The 26,193-nt window shown below is 41.8% G+C and overlaps 1 protein-coding gene and 1 long non-coding RNA gene across 7 annotated transcripts in view; one reads left to right on the forward strand and one right to left on the reverse strand.

The window, feature by feature from the left end:
* SEMA5B (semaphorin 5B) overlaps nt 1-26,193 on the reverse strand; it is a 277,220-nt gene that overhangs the window by 72,598 nt on the left and 178,429 nt on the right. For all 6 annotated transcript variants that reach the window (XR_009746181.1, XM_061469010.1, XM_061468781.1 and 3 more), the window contains 3 exons: nt 14,802-14,864; nt 3,249-3,347; nt 2,229-2,442 (listed from right to left, as the gene is read on the reverse strand). Coding sequence is in view for 5 of the 6 variants with exons in the window: in XM_061469010.1 (XP_061324994.1) it covers nt 2,229-2,442; nt 3,249-3,347; nt 14,802-14,864 (376 nt within the window). In the remaining variant the exon portion in view is untranslated. The remainder of the gene's footprint in view (nt 1-2,228; nt 2,443-3,248; nt 3,348-14,801; nt 14,865-26,193) is intronic.
* Nucleotides 603-15,656, forward strand: LOC133277415 (uncharacterized). Its single transcript, XR_009746205.1, has 2 exons — nt 603-1,011; nt 14,827-15,656. It is a non-coding gene; the product is annotated as an uncharacterized LOC133277415 (long non-coding RNA).

Below are 26,193 nucleotides of genomic sequence, written 5' to 3' on the forward strand. Positions count from 1 at the left end.
TTAAGCCTTCCCATTGGGTTCCTTCACCTATTCACTTCTGAAGTGCACCTTACGATGTGTTAAATATGCTGTGCACATCCATTGGATTCCCTAGATTGCTCACTGAAACATTCAACCTGCTCTCCCAGCACAATCACATCTGGCTTTTATCACGAAGTCTTTCCAGTTTCTAGGCACAAAAGATTATCTTATGTCCATAAAACAAAACTGTGCCACAGACCGACAGTACTGAAAACAAGCTCTCTTTAATTATTTTTCTCCTAGAACTATTGTTATTATTTTCACACAAATTGAAAAGAACCTGGAATTGGTTTTGTAGTGAATATTTTAATTAGGTATTTTACAAAGCTTTAAAGTGTACAGTCTTTTATCCCAGCAGTTTCTTTGGCAAAAGGAAAAGATCAGCCAATGAATAATATTTGACTAAACACACAAAAACCCAAAACCAAACCTGCTGGTTTTATAGGGTACTTTTTAAATGTTCATTCCTGAGAAATGCTCAAAGGAAGAAGAAAAAAAGAAAGTTCAGAATTCCTTTAATGCTGCAGCCCAGGAGTGAGAGGAGAGCAGAGCCACGGCAGAGGGAGAGGAAGGCAGGCTGGTGCTGCTGCAAGGCAGGTTTGGGAGGCAGATGATGGCACAGAGGGGAGGGCACTGCAAAGCATCTCCCATCAAACCTTCCTCTTCAAACAGTAAACCTTAAAGGGGCCGTTGTGATCACCATCTGACCTTCTAACACACACCAGAGAATTTCACCCTGCAATTCCACCATCGGATCCTGTGACTAACAGGTGAATTGGACCAAACTAAATACAACTGCACAATGCCACATTCCTTTACATCCATCACTTTCCTCAGTGACTTGTTCAAATGACTAAAGACTGCCCCAGCAGCAACCTGTACTTCTTTTTCCATTTGACATTATCTGGTTTCAGCTTCCAATCACAGACTCTTGTCATGGCTTGTCTGCTAGATTAAAGAACTTTATCCTGCCAGAAATCTTCTCTTGAGGTAAGTACTTCCACATCATGAGCAAAACACCTTTTATCTCCTTTTCAGAAAGATAAATAATTTGAGCTCCTTAAGTTTCTCACTGTGAGGCAGGCCTTGCAAGCTTCAAATCACTGCATGGCTCTTCTCTGAATCATCTTCAAGTTTTCTGTTTCTTGTTGAAAAGTGGCCAGAACAGGATGAAATTACTCCAATGTTACCAGTGCTGCACAAGGGTATAAATCCAAGAGTCACGTTAGTTTTTCCAGTCACAGACTAGAAACTCAGTTTCTGTTTGTCTTTCCTTTTACTCCCCTGTTCCCATGTGGATTCCTTCTGAATTCCTCATTCATGCGCAGACAAGAGGCACGAATTTCTAATGAGTGTATATGGGTTATGCTGCTTCTTGGTCCTAATTCAGAGTCTGTCCTGACAGTGTCCTTCATCTAAAACTCCGATCTCCATATTGACTTCAGTATGCCTGCAGAAGCCTACTTCAGTCTTGTTGAGCTGCAGAGAGCGCACAGTCCCACTGCTCTTATCTTTGATTGAAAGGTCCTGAAATCCAGTAGACAGATTCTGAATATCCTGTCAACTTACCTGGGTCAAAGGATAGAGAGGGGACATTGGGGTCTCCATCCCTACAGCCTGCTCAGTCAGAAGGTGTGAACTTGGTTCAGACATTGCTGGTTGAAATTCTATAGCTTGCTTGATGCAGGGTATTATCACACTGGGGTAACAGCTGATTTTAGTAACTATAAACCCACAACAGCATAGGTTCACAGGGAACACAATGTGCTCTGAAATTTCTCATCTTTGGACTGATCTTGCACTGAAACCAACCATCTTCAGCTGAGGCAGTGGAAGACTACAGGGTGCTTAACACTGTGCAGAACTAGGTCAACAATATGATGTGATGCTTTGAGTTAATTTTGATCTTCAAATCTTTGAGTATTTTTCTTGTTAAAATGATGTATTTGGTCATCTAACAAGACAAGAGACCCACGTACATGTTAAGTAGCCTGTAAGACCTACTGTCTATATTCTAAAATACTAAATATTCTGAAATACTTCCAGGCTATTTTTAGATGTCTTCTAGGCTGCGTTGATTATTGCAGCAGAAACCCTTCCCCATTGTTAACTCTGGATCTCAATATCAAATCAGAGAGAAAGATTTACGAGCTTGTCAAGCTGACTTTAATACACCTCTTGCTCAGATATGATGCACATGACTTTACCGTTAAGCCATTTGGAGTTGTACTGTGCTGTCCTAAGTGGGGGAACATTTCCAAGACTGCGGTAAATAGCAGGATCCCGACCAGAGAAATCAATTACAGTTGCAGCATAGAGTTCTCCTCGTGATGTAATCACAGCTGTCGAATTATGCCGAGGGTCATATGGGCACCGAGCCACTCCATTAATTCTGTCAATGATTTTGCTAAGATTTCCTACCTGTGTTTAAAAGGAGAGAAGAGAATTTAAAGAGCATCTGGCTTTCTTACTCATATAGAGAATTCTGTTTATCCATAAGCACTATGAGCAAAACCCTGATTTTAAAAAAACAGGCAGCTCTGAGAATGTTATGTCAGTGATGACTGTAAATTGATCTTTTACATCCATCGTTTGCCAATGTAATAAGAATGTAATGTCAGCGATGACTGTAAATTGATCTTTACATCCATCGTTTGCCAACGTAAGAACTTGAGTCTGAGCCTCACTAATTCCCTTGCTTTGTAAGAAGGGTAATTCCATAGCAAATAAAACCTGTAGGCCCCAACCCACTCAGTGTGATCAGGTGCTCCTGCTGCCAGCACAGGCTTCTAATTCTCCACAGACACCATCTCAATGCATACTGGCATTAAAAAACTATAAAAGTAAACAGTGCTCTGGACCTGCTCCTGCCTCCCTTGAAGCCAAAGGGAGTTTTGTCATTTATTTTAAGGAAACATTTAAGTATTCAGCTCAGGAGGTACTCACAGCAAATCTTGTCTATATTGCCCATTTTCAGCAGCATACCAAGGTTTACATAAGTAGCACCTTGCCCAGATCCAGCTCACCCATAACACAAATTTTTTGCTCCCCACTTGCAGATACACCCACTGCCCCAGAGCAGCCCAAAGGGACCCATAGAAGAAAACCAAAATTATTTTAGATCAGCTAAACATATTGGAACATACTCTCTGCAACCATGATGCCTTGCCAAATGCTGCCCCAAAGCATGCATCCAGCCCTATCACTGTGAAAGAGGCAAAACAAACCTGTCGACTGGAACACACTGGTGAAAAGGCATTGGTACCACAGGTAAAAACTTTCTTGCCATAAACAATCAGCACTCGGACATAGTTCTGGCACTCTTCCTATAGGGAAACAAGACAAAGAAGTTTTGAAAAGGGGACTGTAGGGTTATTACAATAAAAAAAATAATTACCTCTATTGTCAGGAATACACTTTCCTTTGCTCTAACTCAGACTGAGGTTTGTTGCATTAAGCAGTGCACAGATGTAGGGAGCAGTGGTCTAAGTGAGCAAGCAAAATTTGCTGTTTATTTCTATAATCATAGCCCTGCACAGTCCCTGGGTAGGACGCTATCCATCAGGTTGACCCTCCATTAGCTACACAAGTGCCTCTTTCTGTTCTCTGCTTAGACTGGAGGAGGAATCCTCCTTTTTTTCATGATGATACTTCTGATCTATTTTTCCCAGTAATGCTGCAGCTTTGAAAATGTTTCCCAGACACAAGCTCCGGTGAAGGACAACAGGTCCATCTGCACTATAATTCACAACAGTTCCAGCAGGAAAACAGCATGAACTTCTCTTTAATAGACCAGGCTGGTCAGGAGAAGCTTGAACCCGCTGTTGCTTCCTGCCTCCCACAGGGATTGTGTGCTCAGGGTTTTCCATAATAGAAGGAGTTTCTTTCAGACCAGGGCAGCGAGAAACAGCAATTCCCCTCTTCTCAGCTGCACAACCACTTGCTGGTACAAATAGGAAACTCCCTTCACATACCAGTCCCCAAAGGAGTGGGGCCCCTTTCATCCCACCTGGGGTAGCGGTGGTAGCACAGGGTGCAGCTGGCTTTTTTCAGAAGGCCTCCTTCATGTTGTTGGAGAGAGACACAGTCTCACTCTCTCCCCATAGCCTCATATCCAGAGACCTGTGGACTGCAGATCAGGCTGAGCATCTCCAGGCAGTTAAGCAGTGTGGGAGGAAGATGCCACATAAGGCAGGGACTTTCTAACAGTACACACAGAGAAACAGAGGTGTAAGACTAACGTGCAGCTCCCACAGGCAGTGTAAGCGGCTCAAGAGCCGCCTGCCCCAGGGTTCATCCAAACAGCTCCAAATGAGAGATGTTCAGTGAGGCTGGCACCAGCCTGCCTGCCCTGGGCTCTGGGCAGAGGAAACGATACGAGCAATCACTAATGACTGGCACCCACAAGGCTCCAAGTGAAGAAAGTCTATTCTGTGCTACTGTAAACAGAAAAAGAAACTTGCTAAAAAATAGCAACCTCAGCTGGGTTATCCTGGCTGTGTTGCTTTTCTCCCTCCAATAGATCATAATTTGCCACTAAACTGAGCCTACAGTTGCAGACACCGCTTCTCCTTCTGTAAGCAGCCATCACTCTGCGAGCTTCCCTGTCTCATGCTGTTGATCATTTCCCTGAAGATTTCACTTGCAAGATTCAGCAGTGTGAAAAACCTCCCTGTCATCTGGAAAGGAAGAGGCTTGCTTAGCTGGATTATGTGGGATCTTCTTTCATTTGCTGTATGGAAATCAACTCAATGAAGGATGGCATTTAGCAGAAACTCATCAGTGCTAGCCACAGACAATGACTGCACAGGCATGACATGTGGGGCTTGCTTTAGGATGGGAGAAGATCACCGGGACCGCACTTCAGGGCCAGCCCAGGAGCACTCACCTAGCCCAGGGAACAGGCTACAGAGCACCATAGAGCAGGTGCTGCCAGTCTTGAGTCTCAGCAGGGCATCAGGGATCAGATACTTAATGCCTGGCACCTTAAAATGAGAGCTTAAATTCATAGCTAAGTCAATTCAGCACTTCTTATTTCAGAAGCAGATCAGTCATGGTGACTGTGCATCAGTCTATCAAATAGGACCTTGAGAAGCTCTTTCCCACCTGCCATCTGTTGAGAATAGAGGTCTCACTGTTTCCTTTAATAAGATGAAGGGCTTGCCAGTCCCTCTGCTCAATCCTGTCATTGTTATGTGGTGCTGTGAGCCCTGTTAGTTATTCCCTGCCCTAGAGATGTCTGCATTCATGGGTAGGTTAAGTAATTCCTCTTTCTGTAGAGCACGGTTATTGAATTCCACATAATATTAGGACCATTACATATTTGACTGTAAAGTGATAGAGATTCTTGAGGGGATGCTATTAAAAAAAGGTATGGGCTCCTCTCCCATCAGTGTTTTGTTTTCAGAATATGACTGATTTGGCATCTACCCAGAATACACATCTCTACCCAAATTTCGCACAATAAGAGAGTACACGTCTGTGCCCCCTCTACTTCCACCTTTCCCTGCTTTGTGCAGAGTCTGAACATAGCTTCTGACCTAAACCAGCTAATACCTTTAATATTGCTGGACCCTTTCCTGTTCAGGTCCTTCAAAATATTCCTAACCAAAACCCCGTCCTGCAGAAATTCAAAATGCTGATTTGCAGAATTCTATTGTTTGCACATAACTATATTAAAGATTAACAAGCTTCTATTTCTATAAAAGCTTCACAGCTGAGAATATAGCACACAAAAGAAGAATTTTTCTGCTAGGTAATGTGCTGGATAGTCTTCTGGAGTCTACCAGCAGTGATCCACCTGTTGTATGCTTTACTCCAAGGCATAGTAGCCTGGCTTAGCAGGGATGCTGGAGGCTGGTAAAATATGGTGTCCTTTAGCCTAATTAAGCACAGTTTTATTTGTACCCACTCAGTCTAAGGCAGAAGTTATTTACTGAAACAGAGGAGAAACCACACTGAGCAAATACATCTGCTGCTGTTTGAACCTGCACCTGAGCATTTAACCTGCAACTTCCATCCCCCTCCCAAAGGTGGTAGCAAAGAGCAGAAGCACAGTCCATACGGACGTGGTGTTAGACTAGAAACATTTGACTACTGATACTTTTAAGAGAACTAGATGCAACAAACTTGCTAATTATTTCATTGGCTGTAAGAGGCAGAAATTCGGGTGACTAGTGGATATTTTCTACTCTGTTTCAAAAAAGATGCTACTAGGTGTGGGCCATATCCTATGTTCCTATGAATAAACTGAATAGGTGTTTTCCCTGGATCTGCCTCACCGATGATGGTAACTGCTCCCTATGCTCCTGAAGGAAGAGCAGTGATAATATATACATTTTATGCATTGGTCTCAAAACAATCATTCAACTTAATGTTCTGAAACAGATGTACATCATCTGCCCTGTTCTCTCAGCTGGGTGAACCAAACATGCAGGTGCTAAAGGACTTGCCATGGTGATGTACTGAGTCAGAATTGATCCTGAAGGACAGAAATGAGAGACCGCTTCCCTCTAACCTGCCTGGCCTGAAGAGGAATACTGTGCTCGTCTTGTATTTCTTATTGCAGTACCCACTGCCGGTCTCATCAGTCTATGAAAACCTTTAACAAAAGCAAAGAAGAATCTTAACCACTTAAATGCTCTAGCTTGCATGATTTTTCTCAAAACACTGTTGGTGAGATTTACATTAGATCCTCTTTCTATCCTGTTCTCCAAATAACTAGCAAGAAACACCCTCCTCTCTGTTCTTTAAACCAGTCTGGATTTGCTCTGAAACGTCATTCAACACTCTGCTCTCTGCAACAATTCATAGCTAAGGCAACTGGTTAATAAAATGATCTCAGAAACCCCTACAGAAAATAGGAGCTCTTTAATGTAGTTTCTTCAGTGTGGTAGGAAAACTCTAGGCATACAGGAGGCAAAATTCAAATGGGCTTTAGTATAACTGGAATATCTGGCAAGCTTGAATCCAGCTCTGTCCAGACGAGTCAATATTTGGATCCTGCTCTCACATTGTGGAGGAGACAGTTAAACCTGTGTATGATCAGTCTGCAAATCTCATCACCAGAAGATATTATCTGGATCAAGAGATTAAGGATTTATATAAAGGGGGAAGACTGGGTATTTATATGGTTAATGAGAATAACTCAGTTATATTAGTTGGGATTATTATTAAATATATGGCAGAGCTGATAAAAACTTGTGGCTTACCACCAGAGCATGAAGTATATCTCTGATTTTTCTACAAATTGCATACTACCCTCCTTGGGGTTCTTGCTCCTTCCTCAAAATTACCTAGTACTGGTCCCCTTTTTTTTGAGATAAGGGCTTGAATTGAGCAGGTAGCACTTTTCTTCAGCCTAATGACCCTTGTTTTCCCAGAAAGGCTGAGTACATGACTTGAGTGCTCAACCCTACAGGGCACAAGTTCCCACTGTCACTAAGAGAATGAACTTCACTGGAGCCTGTCCCTCCTACCCCACTCAGCTTAAACCTATCTTCATTTATTTCATTTTTTGCAACATTTAGATTTAAATGTGTCTGTGAATGCTATAAGGTCCATGACTGCGGACAGAACCATGCTTCTTTCTAGCTCTGAGAGATGTCAGGCTGCTTTGAAAGCACATTTCGAACCTGAGAAGCAAAAGTGGTGCCTTGTTACTCCCTTCATTCGTGTGGACAGATGAGCAAATGGAGGGGCTGAACTCCTGCGGCTTTGGTTTGAAGTAAAATTCAAACAGACATTTTCAGGATGCTGTGAATAAGGCAGCTGTAGGTGCTTCTTGAGTTGTTTCTTTTGTCATTTCTGAACACTGGAGTTCTGAAATGTTACAAACCCTTAATCTCATCGTACAGATGTATTTTTCTTTGAAAGCATATAACCATATATAGGCAGTACTTTAATTGCCCTTTTACTTTAAATAAACCACTGCAGCCCTGTCGTCAGTGATCTCCTTTTTAATTCTTTTTTTTTAGGCTACTAACACTATTCGATCACATACTGATATATTTTAATCACAGATTAAAACCAGTTACATGCTGCATGAGTAAATTAGCTGTTTCAGATGGTCTGCCATCCTCAGTAAATAAACACAAACTCCTGGAGTACAACCTGGAGTTCAGAGAATAAGCCAGCAGAATGCCATGTTACACCCTCATGAACATTTTAGTGTGCAGGGAACATTTAATGTATCTGTTGCAGTTCATCACAATTTGTTAGAAAACAATCAAGACCTAACATGTTCTTGAGTGCTGTTATTCATGTGCTTTCAGATACCTATATTTATTCCTTTGGACAAACAATTCTATTAGTCAGTTTAAGCCAATGCCCTGACCAAGCTCTTTCTCCTTTGAGTCCAAGAGATAATGAAGAGAATTCCTAATGATTTTTCCAGCCAAGTTTTCTTTAATGAACTTCAAATCGAATCTGGGGGCTGATTCTACATTGCTGTCTTAGCAGAAGGACTAGAAATGTAGGTTCAGATCTCTAGGAACAGTTACAGAAGGGGAAAAATATCTGACCATTTCCTAGTTATTCATATTTGCCTGGAAATTTATATGTTGCTTGTCCTACCTGGAAGCCGCTAATCCACAAGTGGCATGAAGATTCCCAGCTCCACCAGATAACCAGAACTCACATCCTTTAAGACACAGAGCCACTTGAAGGCCTGAAACAGCTGATTCCTCCATAAGCCCAGCAATATGTCTACACCAAAGCTGTTCAGTTGGGTGGAAGCCTAAGTCTAGGATTTCCCTGTAACCTGATGGGAATCATAAGACATCCCCAGCATCAGAACATCATACAAAACCAGAAAGAAGCTCTACTGGCAATACAGTGGTACCACCAGCAGCAGGATACCTATCAGACATTTCTCTTGACTCTGTCTTGCTCCAGAAGCATTATTACTGTGTCATCTTTCTCCTGGCTACACAAAGCTCTTAGGACAGCATGTAAGAGCTGCTATTTTCACAAATGGTCCCTTTTTACGTTTTGAAATGATAGTGTGCAGGTTTTGGAAAGTTAACAAATAATTCTGTGTTTAGCCAAGAGAAAGACCAAAGTGCTCATGTTTAGAAAGCCACAACTTTCCATGTCAGGCAAAATTCCTTAGATATGGTAGATAAACTGGAAGCTGAACAACTCCTAATGAAATTAAATACATCTCTTCCCCTTCTGCTCTATCCATCACTCATTTTAACTACAGACTCTCGGGTGATTTCATTTGGAAGAGAGAAACAAAGGCAGCATAGCACTGACTTTGTTCTCTGCATTGTCTCTCAGTAATGTGGGTGCTTTCCAGGGGACAATTTTAAGGTGCTTATCATGACACATTTTATGTATGCTGCATTAACAAGAATGATTATTCATGGAAGCCAGCATTCATCTCCAGAGACATGGCAAGTAAAGCATGTACAATTCTTTGAGGAAACCACAAGTTTTAGTTGATAAAAATAAGATAAATGAGAGACTATTCTGAGATGTTTGTTTCAATACTACATGATACATCACAGAGTTAATTTTAAAATCAGGTTCAAGAACTTAGACATTAATAGATTAAAATCTGGTAAATTACTGGGCTGAAAAATGTCCTCAGAGTGAAATCATTCAAAAACTTCCTCTTCTAGCAGGGCCCCAGATGGGGTGGTACTAGCTCAGTACTAACAGTTCTCTTAACAAACATTCGTGGATTATCCAGAGATTATAAAAATAGTAAGTACCAGCGAGGACAATGCCTCACTATATACAGTGATACATGCTAGGACCCAAACTGGACCCAACAAGTGCAATACGTTTTTGTAAGATTTTGTTAATTTATGCATTAAAGAACAAGGGACAAAAGGGCTCTGCACATAGACTGGAAGATTACATCCCAAGACTAGCAACTGTGAAAAGGATTTAGTGGTCACAGGGGCTAGGCAATGCTGCATCATCTCCTATGGCAGAAGAGCTTATGAAACTGCCACATATATGAACAGAGGAAGGTGAATAAGAAGTGGAAGACTGTTTTAATCACACTTAGGCATTAGAGAGACTGAGAATGGAATACAGATAAAAAATTGGAGTGTGCAGAAAACAAACAAAAAATATTGAAGGGCTGTAGAAAAATGACTTAGCGAAAGAGGCTTGGAGAACTCAGCTTTTTACTTTACCAAAAAGCCTAAGTACTGAATTGACAAGAGTATATAAGTGCCTTTGTAAAAAATAAATATTGGTAACTAAAGGGCTCTTTAATCTAGCACAGAAGGGCAAAATGAAACCCAGCCACTCAAAACTAAAGCCAGATCCAAAGGGGAACTAAAGTACAAATTGTTAACAGAGAAGGTGATCTGCCATTAGAACAAACCAGCAAAGCATGTCATCAGCCCATCTGCTTCAGGCCTTCACTTCAAAATTTTTTGCCTTCCTTAAAAGGGTGCAGCAGCCAAATACAGCTTACCGAGTTCAATTTTGGAATAGGCAGGTGAAATTTGTGGTCAGAGCTACACAGGGTGTCAGAAGAAATGGTACCTTCTAACCTTAAATCTATATTTCTCATCTTCCTCTTCTCTGGGCAATAGGTACTCAAATGTGAGGTAACCATCATGCCATAATAATTATACTTCTGTGATATGCATTTTGTGGCTTTTATTCTTGCACTTCTTAATTTCCTTATGTAAAAGCTCTAAGAACTTTAGAGTTCTTTCTAAGCAGCAGGAAGAATTTGATTTAGAGACTTTAGAGGCAATGAAAGGGGAAAAAGATATTTTAATGCACTAGGTGGCTTGGAAAACCTCACTCTAAAATACATATGTTATTAAATGGGCAAGGAAAATGGACCAGTCATGTAACTTATGCAAACTACATTGTGGATTAATGTAAGAGTCAAAGGTCCTCCTTATTTCTGGCCTCTATCACCACATACCTAACTGCCTGACAATCCATTACGTATTTATCATCAAGTCATTCATGCTAGGTAGAAAACTGCCATTAGTCAAGTGTTGACAAAGCAGATCTGAGGCAGACAGAGCTCTACATTTTGTACCACCACCACTGCACAGCAGAATCAGAAATGTTCACATTAATACTGCACTTGATACGTTTACCCAGCAAAGGGCAGAGGTGCTGCATCAGAGCTGGATTTCATAGCTGGAGCAGAGCACTTCACCGGGTGGCCAGGCTAACCTCAGTATCTTTGGAGCTAGTGCCAAGTCATTTCTCAGCAGTGTAAAAAGCAACGAATGTGCAGACTTGCCCCAAGAGGGACTCAACCATGGATGCACAGGTTAGTGTAGATAACAGATGTGGGAGATTTGAGTTTACTTAGCAGAATCTTTCTGCCTCTGTAGCTTTATGTCTTTTTGTCAGACTTTTCAGCCAATATCTCTGCTTGCCATCAATTTTATGTCAAGAAGTGTCTTAACAATCTGCTTAATTATTGTTCCTCAGAACTTCACACCCGTGACCACTGTGCCTACCAAACAGTTTAAAGCTCCAGATCACATCACCCAAGTCTTGGAAGGCAGATGCAGGGACTGTGAGAATGAAGACCTTGGGCGCACTGTAGGAGAGGATCTGGTTTGAGGCCATCTTAAAAATCTGAACGTGCACAAGTCCATGGGACCTGATGAAATCCATCCACAGGTCCTGAAGGAGCTGGTGAATGAAGTTGCTAAGCCACTGGCCATCATATTTGAAAAATCATGGCAGTCAGGTGAAGTTCCTGATGACTGGAAAAAGGGAAATATAACCCCATTTTCAAGAAGGGGAAAATGGATGACCCAGGGAACTACAGAGCAGTCAGTCTCACCTCTGGGCCTGGCAAAATCTTGGAGCAGATTCTCCTGGAAGGCATGCTAAGGCACATGAAAATCAACAAGGTGCTTGGTGACAGCCAGCATGGCTTCACTAAGAGGAAATCCTGCCTGACCAATTTGGTGGCCTTCTATGATGGCGCTATGGAGCTGACGGACAGGGGTAGAGCAGCTGATGTCATCTACGTGGACTTGTGTAAAGCGTTCGACACTGTCCCACACGACATCCTTGTCTCTAAATTGGAGAGACATCAATTTGATGGATGGACCACTCGGTGGATAAAGAACTGGCTGGATGGCGGCACGCAAAGAGTTGTCATCAATGGCTCAATGTCCAGCTGGAGACCAGTAATGAGTGGTGTCTCTCAGGGATCGGTGTTGGGACCGGTCTTGTTCAACATCTTTGTCGCTGACATGGACAGTGGGATTGAGTGCGCCCTCAGCAAGTTTGCCGATGACACCAAGCTGTGTGGTTCGGTTGATACCCTGGAGGGAAGGAATGCCATCCAGAGGGACCTTGACACGCTTGAGATGTGGGCTGATGCCAACCTCATGAAGTTTAACCATGCCAAGTGCAAGGTCCTACACCTGGGTGGGAGCAATCCCAGGCACAGCTACAGGTTGGGCAGAGAAGAGATTCAGAGCAGCCCTGCGGAGAAGGACTTGGGGGTTTTGGATCTATGTTGGAGATATTCAAGGCCCTCCTGGACAATTTCCTGTGTGATGTACTCTAGGTTGCTCTGCTCTTGCAGGGAGGTTGGACTAGATGATCTTCTGAGGTCCCTTCCAACCCTTGGGATTTTGGGATTCTGTGATTCTGTGTTGGTCGATGAGAAAATGAACATGAGCTGGCTTCAGTGCGCGCTTACAGCCCAGAATGCCAACCATATCCTGTGCTGCATCAAAAGAAGCGTGACCAGCAAGTCAAAGGAGGTGATCTTGCCCCTCTACTCTGCTTTCATGAGACCTCGCCTGGAGTATTGTGTGCAGTTCTGGTGTCCTCAACATAAAAAGGACATGGAACTGTTGGAATAAGTCCAGAGAAGGGCCACGAGGATGATTAGGGGACTGGAGCACCTCCCATATGAAGACAGGCTGAGAAAGTTGGGGCTGTTCAGCCTGGAGAAGAGAAGGCTGCGTGGAGACCTCATGGCAGCCTTCCAGTATCTGAAGGGGAGCTATAGGGATGCTGGAGAGGGACACTTCATTAGGGACTGTAGTGATAGGACAAGGGGTAATGGGTTAAAACTTAACCAGGGGAAGTTTAGATTAGATATAAGGAAGAAATTCTTTCCTGTTAGGGTTGTGAGGCACTGGAATGGTTGCCCAGGGAGGTTCTGAATGCTCCATCCCTGGCGGTGTTCAAGGCCGGGTTGGACAGAACCTTGGGTGGCATGGTTTAGTGTGAGGTGTCCCTGCACAAGGCAGGGTAGTTGGAACTGGATGATCTTAAGGTCCTTTCCAACTCTAACTATTCTATGATTCTATCACAATCAACATAAACTCAGCTGTTCAAAGCATTATCCTCATGACAGTTTTGGCAAACTCTGTGGTGTGAGGAGGCAGCAGCAGAGATGATATTCAGACCATTGCTTTCTTTTGGCATGACAGTAAAAAAGATAAACTGAAATTATTCTAGAATTTGTTCTGTCTAATGCATGGCTTTATCCAGCGGTTGACAAAATAATTCTGGGTTATAAATTAAAATTTTTCATGAACAATAGGATACAATTTAAGTCTTACAAACTTTATAATGGAAGAAAAGAGAAAATCTTTTATTTACATATTTGGAAGTACAAAGACTACAGATTCCAAAAATCCTCACATCTTGTTTTTTGGAGTTTTTTAGTTTTGTCCAACTTCTATTGGGTTCTTCTTTTCATGGCAGGCCCCGTTTGGGGGGCTAACCCATTTTGCATCCATGGTGTTTTCCTGCATAATGTAGATCCTACACGAAATTCTAACAGATGTTCTATACTACTATGCTCTACAGCTACATGAAATAAATTGACCCCAAAGTTCAAGATAACATTTTTATGTATATACCAGTTAATACAGTAACCATGTAAAGGTTATTACATAAAATGAACGTGGTCAATGGAAGATCATATAATCCTGTGTTTGAAGCACTGAACTGGAACTTGTCAGAATTGCAGCACTCTGGGCCAGCCACACAATGACTCTCTGCTTGACTGTCCATGTCTAAGCCAAGATCGTGCTTATCATCCCTTATCCTTTGTCCAGCTCCATTGGTTTAGGCTGAGAACTGCTTGTGATGAAGTATTAAAGACAATAGGACACCCTCTCAGTTGAGACCTGAAGATTTTTTAACAGTACTAACATCACATTTGAAAAATCAAAATAATTCCTGCTTTAGATGGCTTTGCTTTAGCTTCTCAGAAGAGGGGCAGAAAGGACTTTGGATCAGAAATGCCTGCAAACTCTGAACCTCTGGACAGCATGCATTTATTCAAGCAATTCTTACTTCAATCTGAGTTTAGAGACTGCACCTGCCTCCAAAGGAGCTCTGATATTGCCCTTGATCAGACTGCTGTGCAGTAACAGATTCAATTCTCATATTCCAGAGAATTAAACAAAGATGAACTCTAACTGCAAACAAGCATTGAAGCCCATATGGCCAAATTCCAGCGGCTCACTGCTGAGTACCTAGACTAAGCCAACCTGCCCCACCCCAGACCCCACTGCAAGATGTTACCCCTGGCTCGCCACCACTTTGCTGCTTGATATGTCACAAATTATGTCTTCTCCAGCAGTGAAATCACGTTTAAATTTCATGCAGAGCAAGTCTAATAACTTGGACAGAGGGCCTTTGAAATGGCTAGCTCAGCGGTGCTTATACACTTGTATTGGTAGATCTGAACTGCTGAAAATTTACAAGCTCAAGCTGGTATTAGATGTTCCCTGTGTGGATTTCACATGATGCAAATAAATTTACCCCTAGCATCACTGTATCAAAGAAAAACTTACCTCTGTTTTACCTTTACTTTGACAGGACCTCCTGGTGTCTTCATCTGAACCCCATGCTGTTGCCTGAGAAACCAAAATGCACAAGTCACATGATATTGCCATCAACCACCATGTCTGGAGACTCCCAAAACAAGAGCAAGTATCTCCAGCCAATTTATACAGCCCAATTTAAAAGCAGTATTGTGACAGTAAACACGTATCTCGCTCCTACTGTGCTCACAGTGCACACAAATGATAAATAGATGAGAAGTCCAGAAACAGAAGCAACTGGAATATTAACACAGGACAGACTTTAATTTACATGTAAATGCAACTTCTGATCATTATTCAACTGGAAGGTCCAAGACAAGCCCCACACACTTTCTATTCAAAGAGAACAGTGCTGTATAAAACCACCAGCTTTCATCACCAAAATTAAAACCTTCCCTACAGCAAGGCCCAGTAGTTCTGCAAAATCTGTTGGTCTCCTTAAATTTACCCACAAGATTATCATCTTTCAAGTAATCCTGCAGCAAAGTAAGCTGGATAAAACAACTGGGAGCTGACAGTTGAAACTTGGAGAGACTGGAAGCAGGCGAGAAGGCTGGATGGTGATTTGTGACGCCAGACAAGTTGAGTCAGATCCTGAGAGGGAGTAAAATGCATTAAGGCTGAGGGCACTATTAACTGGGGGCTGAGAGCACGTGGGATCCCTATTGGCTCTAACTGACTGCTTTGGAGCAAAGGGGCCCCTTCCTTCACAAGAAAAGTCAAGACCAGCAAAGCTGCCTTAGAGAGAACTTTCAGATTTAAAATATTCAGCAACATACCCAACCATTCAGTGTCCTCTGCAATTTTCCTCCCTTCAGCACCTTTTATAAAACAGTCTTAACAGGTCCAAGCAGGTATTGTTAGCTGGAGGTGAAAATATACATAAACATCCATACTATACATAATACCTCATTCTGAATACAAGAAAAACAGCTGTGTTACACAGGGAAGGGCCAGGATACAAATCCAAAGCTCCCCCAAAAGAGCCAGGATTTCTTTTTTTGTTTCCTTCCCCCCAGTCCATTACCAGCACAGGAAATGGCTTCAAAGTTCAGTCTGGATCTGAACTCTTCTTGAACCTTCTCACTGCAGCCAACATATTTTTTTAAACATGGGGCTTCCACAGAAATTATTCCCTTGACACATGCTAAATCCTGGATTTTGTAAGAGAAAGATGGGAGACCACTAAGAAGAAGGGGTGAATTTTCCCATACCCTGAGCTCAGGTCCATGAAGACATCCACTCAGAGCAGTAAGAAATGCCACCACCCAGGAAATGTATTTATATATAACATTTGGGAAGGGATATTTCTACCTCATATACACAAAAAGAAAAAAAAAAAGAAAAAAAAAAGAAAAAAAGAAAGAAAAAACGTACATTCTCCATTATCTGAGCATTCAATTCAATTTGGCTTGAAGTAAGAATTTATGAGCACAGGCAAAGATCTGGTGGGAGAAGGGAAAAGCACAGATCTTTCCCTGGGAGTTGCTTGAGAAATACCTCCCATGTACTACAGTCCAATTCAGGCTGAAGGCCAAAAGCTTGTGCTTCAGCAGTGTTTTTGTGACAGCTGGGATAAGACCTTGCTAGAAAGGATCATCTAGCCATATCCTGACAGGGGATATGTCACTGAATGAGAGAGCCATCACAGGAGAGTAAGGAATTTTGACTGGAGCACTTGACATCTGCAAAACTGCGCAGCAGCATTTTGATCCCCAGTCTCAAATCTAGCCCATATTCACCTAACCACAGAACCCCTGCACTTTGCATCAAGTTTTGACAACCTTAATACAAAAACAAAAGGCTGAAAAGAGACATCTTATTAGGCAGCTCCTCTTCCCATTTCAAAAACAGAGACAGCGCACTCCTATTATACAGCCCAGTTTACCTTAACAGTGCTTGACAGGACAAAAATTGTTGGTTACTTCCACAATCAATGCTGCTTCCCTGCAGCAACTCTGGGTCTTTTGGGATTGCAGCAACACAACGGAGAAGAATTTATCCTCCTAGGTGACACCTAGCCTTCCCTGCCAGACATCTGCACTGCAGACCTTTGGGGCATCCTGTAAGCATAGCTTGCGTCGGAGCACTGGTCCCCTCCAGCTATGTTCTTGATGCCTAAGTGGTTGGGTTTTTTTTATTAGGTAGCAACGCCCTTCAGCTTTCTGAAATGCTACCTTGATGAGCTGAGTGGTAACTGAAGTTCTTGGTGATGACCCAAATTATAGCAACATGTTGTTTGTGACTGCACCACTAGTCAGGGTGCACTTCATTAGAGCTAAGAGGATAATTAAGCAACGTGGCAATCTAGAACATGTTTTACAAGTCCCACACATGTCTTTGACAGGACAGGGAGGAGCTACCTTGAGGGCTGCTGAGTAACCCAAATGACCTCTGGTGGCTCAAAGAAATATTTACAACCTTGCACAGCAGAACATCTTGTCAATAATGAAAATATAATTGCAAAGCCAAGGAGCTAACATGTGTTTGAATAATTGTACTGCCTGCGAGGTATGACTACGCACTTGCCGCCGAGCTACAGTGTATCCAAGTCCTCCCGGGAGCCCACACACATCTGTGGTCATGGCCTGTGTGTTGAATCTGGTAAGAGGTCCTGGCAGGCTCAGATCTCTTGAGCCTGGGGCTTTCAGATGCAATTTCCAGCATTGTTTGGTTTCGTTACATGACTAACCAGCTGTCTTTTCAGATTGAAATATCCCGCTTTTGTCATCTCTGCTGTCTTGGGCTTCTCTGTGCAAACTCCCTGGTTAATGCTGGTGCTCCACTCACTGGTATGTCCAAGCCAAACCTCTCCTTCTCAGATGAAATCTTCTTACTATGCCTTCAGTTCATTTTTCCACAGTATCAAACTACATCCTGGACATTTGACAGAGAAATCTTCAGAAACATCTCTCTCTTCTGGAGGAATGGCATGGGTCATAAAAAACAGCCTGGAGGAAGATGTGACAAACCTGGGAGCAAGGCTTTATACAAACACAGGACAGTATGTACTTTCTCTTAACTGCTTTCCTACTTGCTGTGTGCTTAAGCAACCAAGCAAACACCTCTTCAGGCTGTCCAGATATAAGCAATTCCTCCCCTTACAACCTTACCAAGAGCACTCCAGCCAGCTCCTCATGCTGCCATCTTACAAGCTCTCCACCATCTCTTCCTTGCTGCATTTCCAGAAGAAATGCAGTTTCTAACAGTGTTCCCAGATACTTAAAGACCTCCTCTACAACCACATGGCTTATGTGCAGAATGAAGAACACCAAATTCATATGCCATACGAATGAAACAACCAGCTCAGGGCTGCAGCTGCTTTGTAAGACTAGAGCCATGCAAACCACAAGCAGGACTGCCCAGCCAGCTGTCCAGACAGGCATGAGAGTACTGGTAACTTTGACCCTGAACTGAAAATGCAATTAAACATGCTTTCCTTCAGACTATTTTCATGGACAGCTGGTTCTTCCCATCTCTGGTTCTGTTCTTGAGTTCCATACAGGCAGATTTTCTCAAAGAATTTGTGTGTTATTTATGCATTTTTAGCCACATGAAGGGAGAACCACCACAAGAGAGTCATGGGCACAGCCACACGCACCTGGTGCCACACTGCCCAACTAGAAATAAAGAGATGAGCCACAGTGGTTAATCTCAGTGCATATCTACATATTCAGATGTCACACTCAGAGACAGAAAGAGCTGATGTCTCCTCTAACAAATGATCACGGATTGTTCCCAGTTCAGACTGCAGACCAGCATGCTCTAGAAATTCTAGCTCAACATGTGCTGTCAAATCAGTCACACAGCATGCACTGCTGACAGAAGTTTTCTAGGCACATTTATTTAATCATCTGTACATCCCAATGCTGGCATCCAAAGTACCTGCCTGTGACTAGTAAGTCCCATTGTCAATAGGATACAATAGCATTTGTGGATTCTCAAACGCTGATGTGAAAACCTCTTCAACTTCTATGGACCAGCTTTTACATTCAGGCCAGCAATTTCTAATTACTTCAAACACCACATATGGATTGATTAAGCATACACTAATCCCTGCACTGTACTTGCACAACTGAGGTTTGTAGGTTTTTGAGCAAAATGAGAACATTGCTCTAAAACTGGAAAGTGAAGCCTGGAAGAGGTCATATGCATATTTATCAGGTAAATTAAACCCATCTTTTATTACAAACCTATCCATCTGTTACCAACCTCACTTCCACTAAATAAGTACTTTGTGCAAGCTACATAGATGCAGGCAGACCTAGAATTATGTTGTTCTCTCCTATTAAGTGTGTGGGGGGGGTGGAAGTGGGGAAGTGGAATACTAGAGTGTACATTTTGCATGTTTGGAAGGAGCTTAAAAACGCCCCAAGTACAGGCTTACTGCAAAAAAACACCAAAACCCCCACCAAAACCCCACTAGGGACTGATTTTGAGATGCTCTGGATTTTCTAAAAGTACTGAGTTCCTCAGGTTTCTGCTACTGCCAGCAGGAGCAGAAGTAGCACTTCATGTCCCCAGATTGGGTCTGCAGGGATTGCTAAAGGCAGTAGCTTCCATTTCCATCAACCAGTGCCCACAAGAGACTTCTCAATCTGCCCACAGAGTAAGAGCTGATTTTGGTTTTCTGCTTGTGTGCTGCATGACACCCTGAGCAGAGTGTGCCAGTCACATCACCCCTTTGCTGAGTTATGCACGAGGAAGGAGGGCAGGAGGTGTTCTGATATGACAGTTACTGTGCACTAGAGACCTGAGCTGGCAGTGTAATTTCTTTGCCTGTGTATTTATTTACATCTTCCTTTCAAGTAACTGTACCAGACACTAGTATGTTCAGAGAAATGGACCTCTGGAAAAAAAAAAAAACAAACTTGCTTTGAAGGCAGCTTCCTGCATTCTTTATATTGGCCCCAAATCTCTGCATTTCTTGTATGCATTTACAAATTTTTTTTAATCAGCTTATTTCACAGCAAAGTATGGAAACTTTTCTCCAAGTCTAGGAAGAAAGGACCATGGAGGGACCATGTTTCTGCATTGTATTTGATATCTTCTGAATATTTACATACCCTGCCTGTCCAGTTTAGTTTAACCACATGCTTAAGGACTTTGCTAAATCGGGGTGTAGACCAAATCCCTCACGCAGTAGCTGCTCAGAGGCCAGTTCATTCATCCAGAAGATGTCAGACCACATCTTTTAATCAATACTGATGAACAGATTTCAGACCTCTAAAATACCACCCATAGATTCTTGCTGATAATGGAAAATACATTTTATAAGTTTATTTCTATGTTTCTATGTATTTTGCAGTCTCTATACAAGACAGCTCCAGTGTAAATCTACTTTTCCCTGAGCAAATTCTATAGCATTTAAAAGAAATTAATGTGTGCAGGGTCTTACAGCACTTAGAAGAAAAAAAAATCTCTGAAAGAAGTTCTATAGGCTGGATGTGAAAGCCCATGAAAAGGTTCTTGTTTAATTTCAGCTTCTATGATGTGTACTGTAAAAACATTTCTATAACACTAGCTATTTCTTCCCTATTAAATCCTCTAGGACTTCTCCATAAAGACTTGCTGCCTCAGTCTAAAAGTGAAAAGTTTAATTCCCTTTTCCAGCATCAGCTTTCTTCTCAAGGACAAGGCACGTATATTATAAATAATATCTTATTGAAATCTAACTTCTTAATAATAAAGCACAGTAGCTAATACCCTAGAGGCCATTTCTGAAGTTTCAACACTGGTAATTTATTAAAACTGTGATAAACATGTCTGATAAACAGATAACTAATACTGAAAGAACATAATTCCAAGCTTCAATAAATAGTTCTGCTACATACTGCAGTACACAAATTACAGATTGCTGCTGTGTGCAGTGACAAGTTTGAGGAATGATCACAGGATTCAGTCAATTCATTGCTGGGAGAGGAGAGGGCTTGGATGAAGGGAATTGCATTGTGTGTTATCAAACTATTAATTGATTTCCCTTAAAAGATCCTTCGAGATGTGGTAAAATTCAAGCTGTTTGCTTCATTTAAATGAAGCACCCATAGTGCCTGTCCACAGGCAGGCCCAGTTGCACGGCTTTTCTGGAGTTGCTGTACAGTAAGTCTGCAGGAGAAGACCTTGAAATGTCACACTTAGAAGATGGAGGTTGACGAACATTTAAAACAAATCCACCACTGAGTTCCAGTCCCCATAGTCTTAATCTCAGAATCAGACCTTCTCTCTATCTTACTGTACTGGGACTAATGTTGGCCTGCATTTATTGGCTGCTGAACACAATTGCTCACTCTGTTCATGTCAGAGCAGAAGTGGATGCTACATACAGACATAGTAAAGACAGAACTATTCATTGGGAAGAAGGACTTACTCATTTTAAGAACAGATCTTTAACTGAGTTCCAAATAGTACTGTCTTTGGATATTCACATTTCTCTGTCTTATCACATCTTTACAAAAAGAAATGCAACAGTCTGAGGGAAGTTCCTCTGCCCTGGCTCACCTATTGTACAAAAAAAATCACAGAAAGAGTGTACATCTGCACTCAGTAGACAAGGAGGAGAGTTTCCAGGAGGACTGAATACATTCTCTTTGTTGGTTTCATTCTAAAGCCTCACTGATTTAGAATGGTTCTTTACACCTTCTGTTTTCAGACTGTATGTATGCACACCCAGACGGAGCATCACTGCAAATCCCAGCAGAACAGGGCCTTGGCCTGCAGGTATCAGAGCTTTACTTTCTTTGATGAAGTTATCCCAGCTCAATAAACTGCTCTGCATCAGCTGAGTCATGGTAACCCAGTATGTTCATGGTCCTTTCTTACCTCAGATGCAGTTTTCCTCCTGCACAGAGAGCACATTCATCCCTGTAAGCTCTGCTGCAAGCAGTAAGTGGGTAAACTCTTGTACCTCTGAAGTGTATCTGTGCCTACAGAGACAACCTGTTTTCAGCTGAGTATGTTAGTTTTTGAGGGAAAGTTTTCAGCTACTTTGAGTTCTTCTTGCATGGTCAATGCTACTGTTTTTTTTCTCTTTCACAGCTTCAGAATCCCTTGTTATTTACTTGTATTACAGAAGCACGTAGAGACATGAACTAAGATCGTGACCCCATTGCTCTAGGCAATATATAAACATGCTGGGGAGAGAATTTCTGTCTGAGAGCACTTACAAGTTAAACAGACAACACAGGCACATGGGAGGAAAGGAGAACCAGCAGCACAGGTCAACTGGATAGGAAAAGCCACTGAGCATGTCAGAAGCAGAGATGAGCACTGAACTTTACTCTCCTGAGGACTAAAAACTTTCCTGTCCAGCACAAAATGAGTTCTTAGTATTTATTTCCTAGTATCACAAAATGCATCCACTGAATCAGTGGCGCACAGAAGGAGCAGGTTTAAGGATTAGAACAATGGGCAAGATGCCACACACCCTGTTGTCTTTTTCTGGCATTTTGGGGCAAGGCCATAGTCTCATATACAAGAACAAATTTGAATTTTGGTGCCTCCAACTTCCATTTGTCCTGCAGGAGACTCCATTAAACAACACAAGGTCTGTAAATCAGACACTCTTCTCTCTCTACAGTGTCAGGTAGGAATTTACAACTCCAGACCATGCATTTCCTTATCTAAAAGGAGCATTGTATGAGACTTACCAGATCATGTTTTCTACAGTGTACCCAAATGGAAAGCAGTGTACAAGGTTTTACTATTAAAGACAATTCTCTAAAGCTTTAGTAAAGAACATTTGATACCAAGTACTAAAACTAGCACGGTGTTTTCTAAGATAAACAATAGTTACATCCAGGTTACAACCTGTACTCTTTTCAGCTCTTCAGGAATTTTAGTGTACAAAGGGCAGCCAGCTCAACCTTGAGGAAGTACTGTGAATTTGAAATCCATATTTGGAGCAAGCAGATTAACTTGCCAGTTCTTTCAGCAGACTTTGAGTAACCCTTGTGTAAAATTTTAGTAACTTATACTGAATTCCGCACAAAGGAGAATTGGAGGTGTTTTTTTTCTACAGGCTTTTTTTTTTACAGGCCTGTGCAGGTATAGCCTTGCCAAAATGTATTACAAACAATGCGTAATAATATCGGAAGCATCAGGTAGCAGACGGTAGAGCACCAAGGGCAACAGAGCATAGCCACAAAACCAGGAAAGGTCATGGCTTATCAGCCTCACAACTCACTGTGAGGTTTTTATAAACAGAAGAGTTTATCAAGGACAGGATTCTTCTGAAACACAAAGGGGACTCATGGGAGAAAACAAGAGGAGAAGGCACATTAACCAAGCGGGAGAGAGACACTGGTTTCACGAGCTGCTTCAAAGTGGGGTAAGCCTCTTACAGGAAGTGATAAGCAAGTCTGTGAAAGACCCTTAAAATTAATACAAGCACTAATCATAGAATCATAGAATACCAGGTTGGAAGGGAAAGGAACCTCAAGGATTATCTGGTTCAACCTTTCTTGGCAAAGCATGACCTAGACTGGATAGCTTAACACTCTGCCCAGCTGAATTTAACAAGTGTCCATTCCTAATGTATTGCAACAAGAATACGCCCAAAGAAAGGGGAATCAAAGGAAAGGTGCTAAGATACTGGTGATCCAGCAACACGAAGAGCTATGGATGTGACACTATACCTGAACAGAAAGGCTTGCAGAAGCCAGGAATGTTCAGATTACAGATTTTAGCATCAGATTGGACTGCAGTGCTGTCCATAAGGGTATATGAAAGGAGTACATGCTATTCTGTGGCTATATGCTGAGCTTTGACAGCTACATATTTATACAGCAGTGTTAGATGAACACGCCAACATGACACTTTGGAAGAAAGATACAGCTCTGAAGAAAAGAGATAAAGATGGCACTGGGTTTTTCTTTCCACCATCTATTGTTTGTATTTTTATCATTCTCTCTGAAGAAAATGTCAGTATGTGACAATGATTTTATTTTGCTGATATTCTACTTCATTTTGTTTGAAAGCGCTTAACACTGCAATGATCTAGTTGCAAGCAACTTAATCCATCAAGTGTGAAAAAGCATGGGCAGGGCCAAATGCAAATTGATAGTCTGAATTAACTGGATGCTTGGCATGCTAGTAAAAAAAGACCTTAAATCTCTCATCTCTGGCCAGTTTAGAATGAATGACAACATCCAGAACTAGACAATAGCACAGGGGATGTTAAGGAAGGGTAAGTTACAGTGTTACCTATTACTGAAGAGCAAAAGAATACAAAAACTGAGACAAGACTTCCAGTACACTGGGTAATTAACTGTGGAATTTGGTTTCTTGCCATGTCACATTCAGTTAATAGCTTATGACAACAAATATTTACTAAATGCACTGGAGATGACAGAGACATAAGATTATATGATAAATCAATAACTAAATCAAGAGGCTAAAATACACTGAGACAAAAATTATTAAAGAGAAGTTCAACTGCAGTCAAGCACATGTTGGAAAAATAAGGACAGTCGATGCACATGCAGGTGCAGTTCACACTGGCCAGGTGGACACCACACAGTACTAGTTCTCATACCACCAGCACTGTTTCTTCTGTAAAGAACAGGTTTTGTTGTGGTTTTTTTGTTTCATTTTTTGTTTTTTCTTCAGTTCCTACAAACAAGGTTCAACAACATATTTCTAAGAAGTGAGCCAATGAACAGAGTCACAGTAATGGCTGCCCTTGATAAAGTGAAGGCAATTCTTCCTTCGAGGCTCTTCTACCACCAAAATATGTCCACTGCCATCCCTTTATGTTCTTTGGCAAAGTCGCCATTCAGAACTAAATCCCTCCTTCCTCTTTGTGGGCTCCACTGATGGATGTGACAAGACTTCTAAGCAGCCTCTTCTTACTGTTTTGCACAATGATTTCTGGGGTAGGAGGTTCAGAAACCCTTCCAATGGACCAGCCCATATTCAGTACAAAAATCAATTTACCATGGCTATAGTCTCCTTTGTATTTCTGCATCAAGCAAGGAGATTTCATTCTACTTAATTTTTCTGCTCAGGGTTTCCTTAGCATTGTGCTTCTTTGAAGCTCACTGCTATGTGGAGATGTTAAGGGGTTTCCACTATACATTTTTCTGTGTTCCCTCCTCCCTGCTTCTGACACAGATTGGACAAATTCTGCACGGTCAACAGAGTGCATTTTTGTGCACCCACATTAAGAGTTCAGCTATGAAAAGCAATCTTCCCCATATATGCTTTAAACTGAAAATGTAATCACTGAAGTACATGTGAAACCTCTGTGTATTATCAGCTTTCTAAAGCAGGAAAGTCTTGCATTCTTTATTACTCTCCAGGTTACATCACTGAGTATACTTGTTCAGCATTTATTTGTTTGCTTTGAGAAGGCGCTAAAATAAGTTTGAGGAAATGCCCAATTTGGATCTGATTCTCCCAACAATTAGGCTGAAATTCGGGAATCAAAATCAGCACATCCTGCAGTATTAAAGAGACTAATAAAGGAACTCAAGATGACATTTTCACTGTTCTCTGCCTCCTATTTTTCTTTAGGGAAATCACATCTATTGCTTTAAAGGGGGGCCTTATACTCTTTCAGATGACAAACACTGCAATATATTCTCATTAAAATCATGTAGAGTTTGAACATGGTTTGAGTCTTGTCTTGGCGTGAAAAAGGGTGTCAGTGCACAATTTAACAAATAAATGTGCATGTGATTTAATTTATCCTATCAACATTCTTTTCTGGTTGTGCACTTAAGCTTGGTGCACTACAACTAAAAAGGAAAAACAAAAGGCACTGGAAATCTTTAATTAAGTGAAAGATGCATTACTGAGACCAAATGAAGTCTTTGAGATTAATTAGCCAAGTCCAGTTTCATTGAAGCAAGAGAGACTGGGGAAGTTTTGCAAGGCAGGCTGTAAACAGAGATTCTGCCTGAGCCTGCCTGTACCACAGGAACTTAAGTGAAACCAGACTCTCCCTGCTGCTCTTCTTCATTTCAAAGTAATAGTTTTCAAGATTTAAGAATATGGGCAAAAAATCCTAAACCCTCAGCTGAAAAATAAGCCTCTGTACTTTCCCTATTAAATTCAGCAGTTTTATATCTGAATTTCCATTTGTCTCACATACCTATAGAAAGGACTGTTCCTAGACACCAGGATTTTGATGTGTGCTGTGGAAGCACACAGAATACTCAGCTGCACTCTGTTAGCATTTCTGCTCAAAATTAAATGGCAATTCTTGCCCCAGTGAGCCTGAATCCTAGGGTTAAGGTGAAAGACAACGTGCGGCTGCAAAAAAACATGCAGAAAGAACAAGAGTGGGTGGTGAGATGACTAATGTTTGCAATCAGAGAGGACACAAGGTGCACAGGCAAGTGTGCTGCAAGCTCCCCAGGAC

Source organism: Pezoporus flaviventris, unplaced genomic scaffold (genome assembly GCF_033815535.1).
Source record: "Pezoporus flaviventris isolate CSIRO_AGI_PZ_B2104156 unplaced genomic scaffold, CSIRO_AGI_Pfla_v1 ptg000001l, whole genome shotgun sequence".
NCBI classification, from domain to species: domain Eukaryota; kingdom Metazoa; phylum Chordata; class Aves; order Psittaciformes; family Psittacidae; genus Pezoporus; species Pezoporus flaviventris.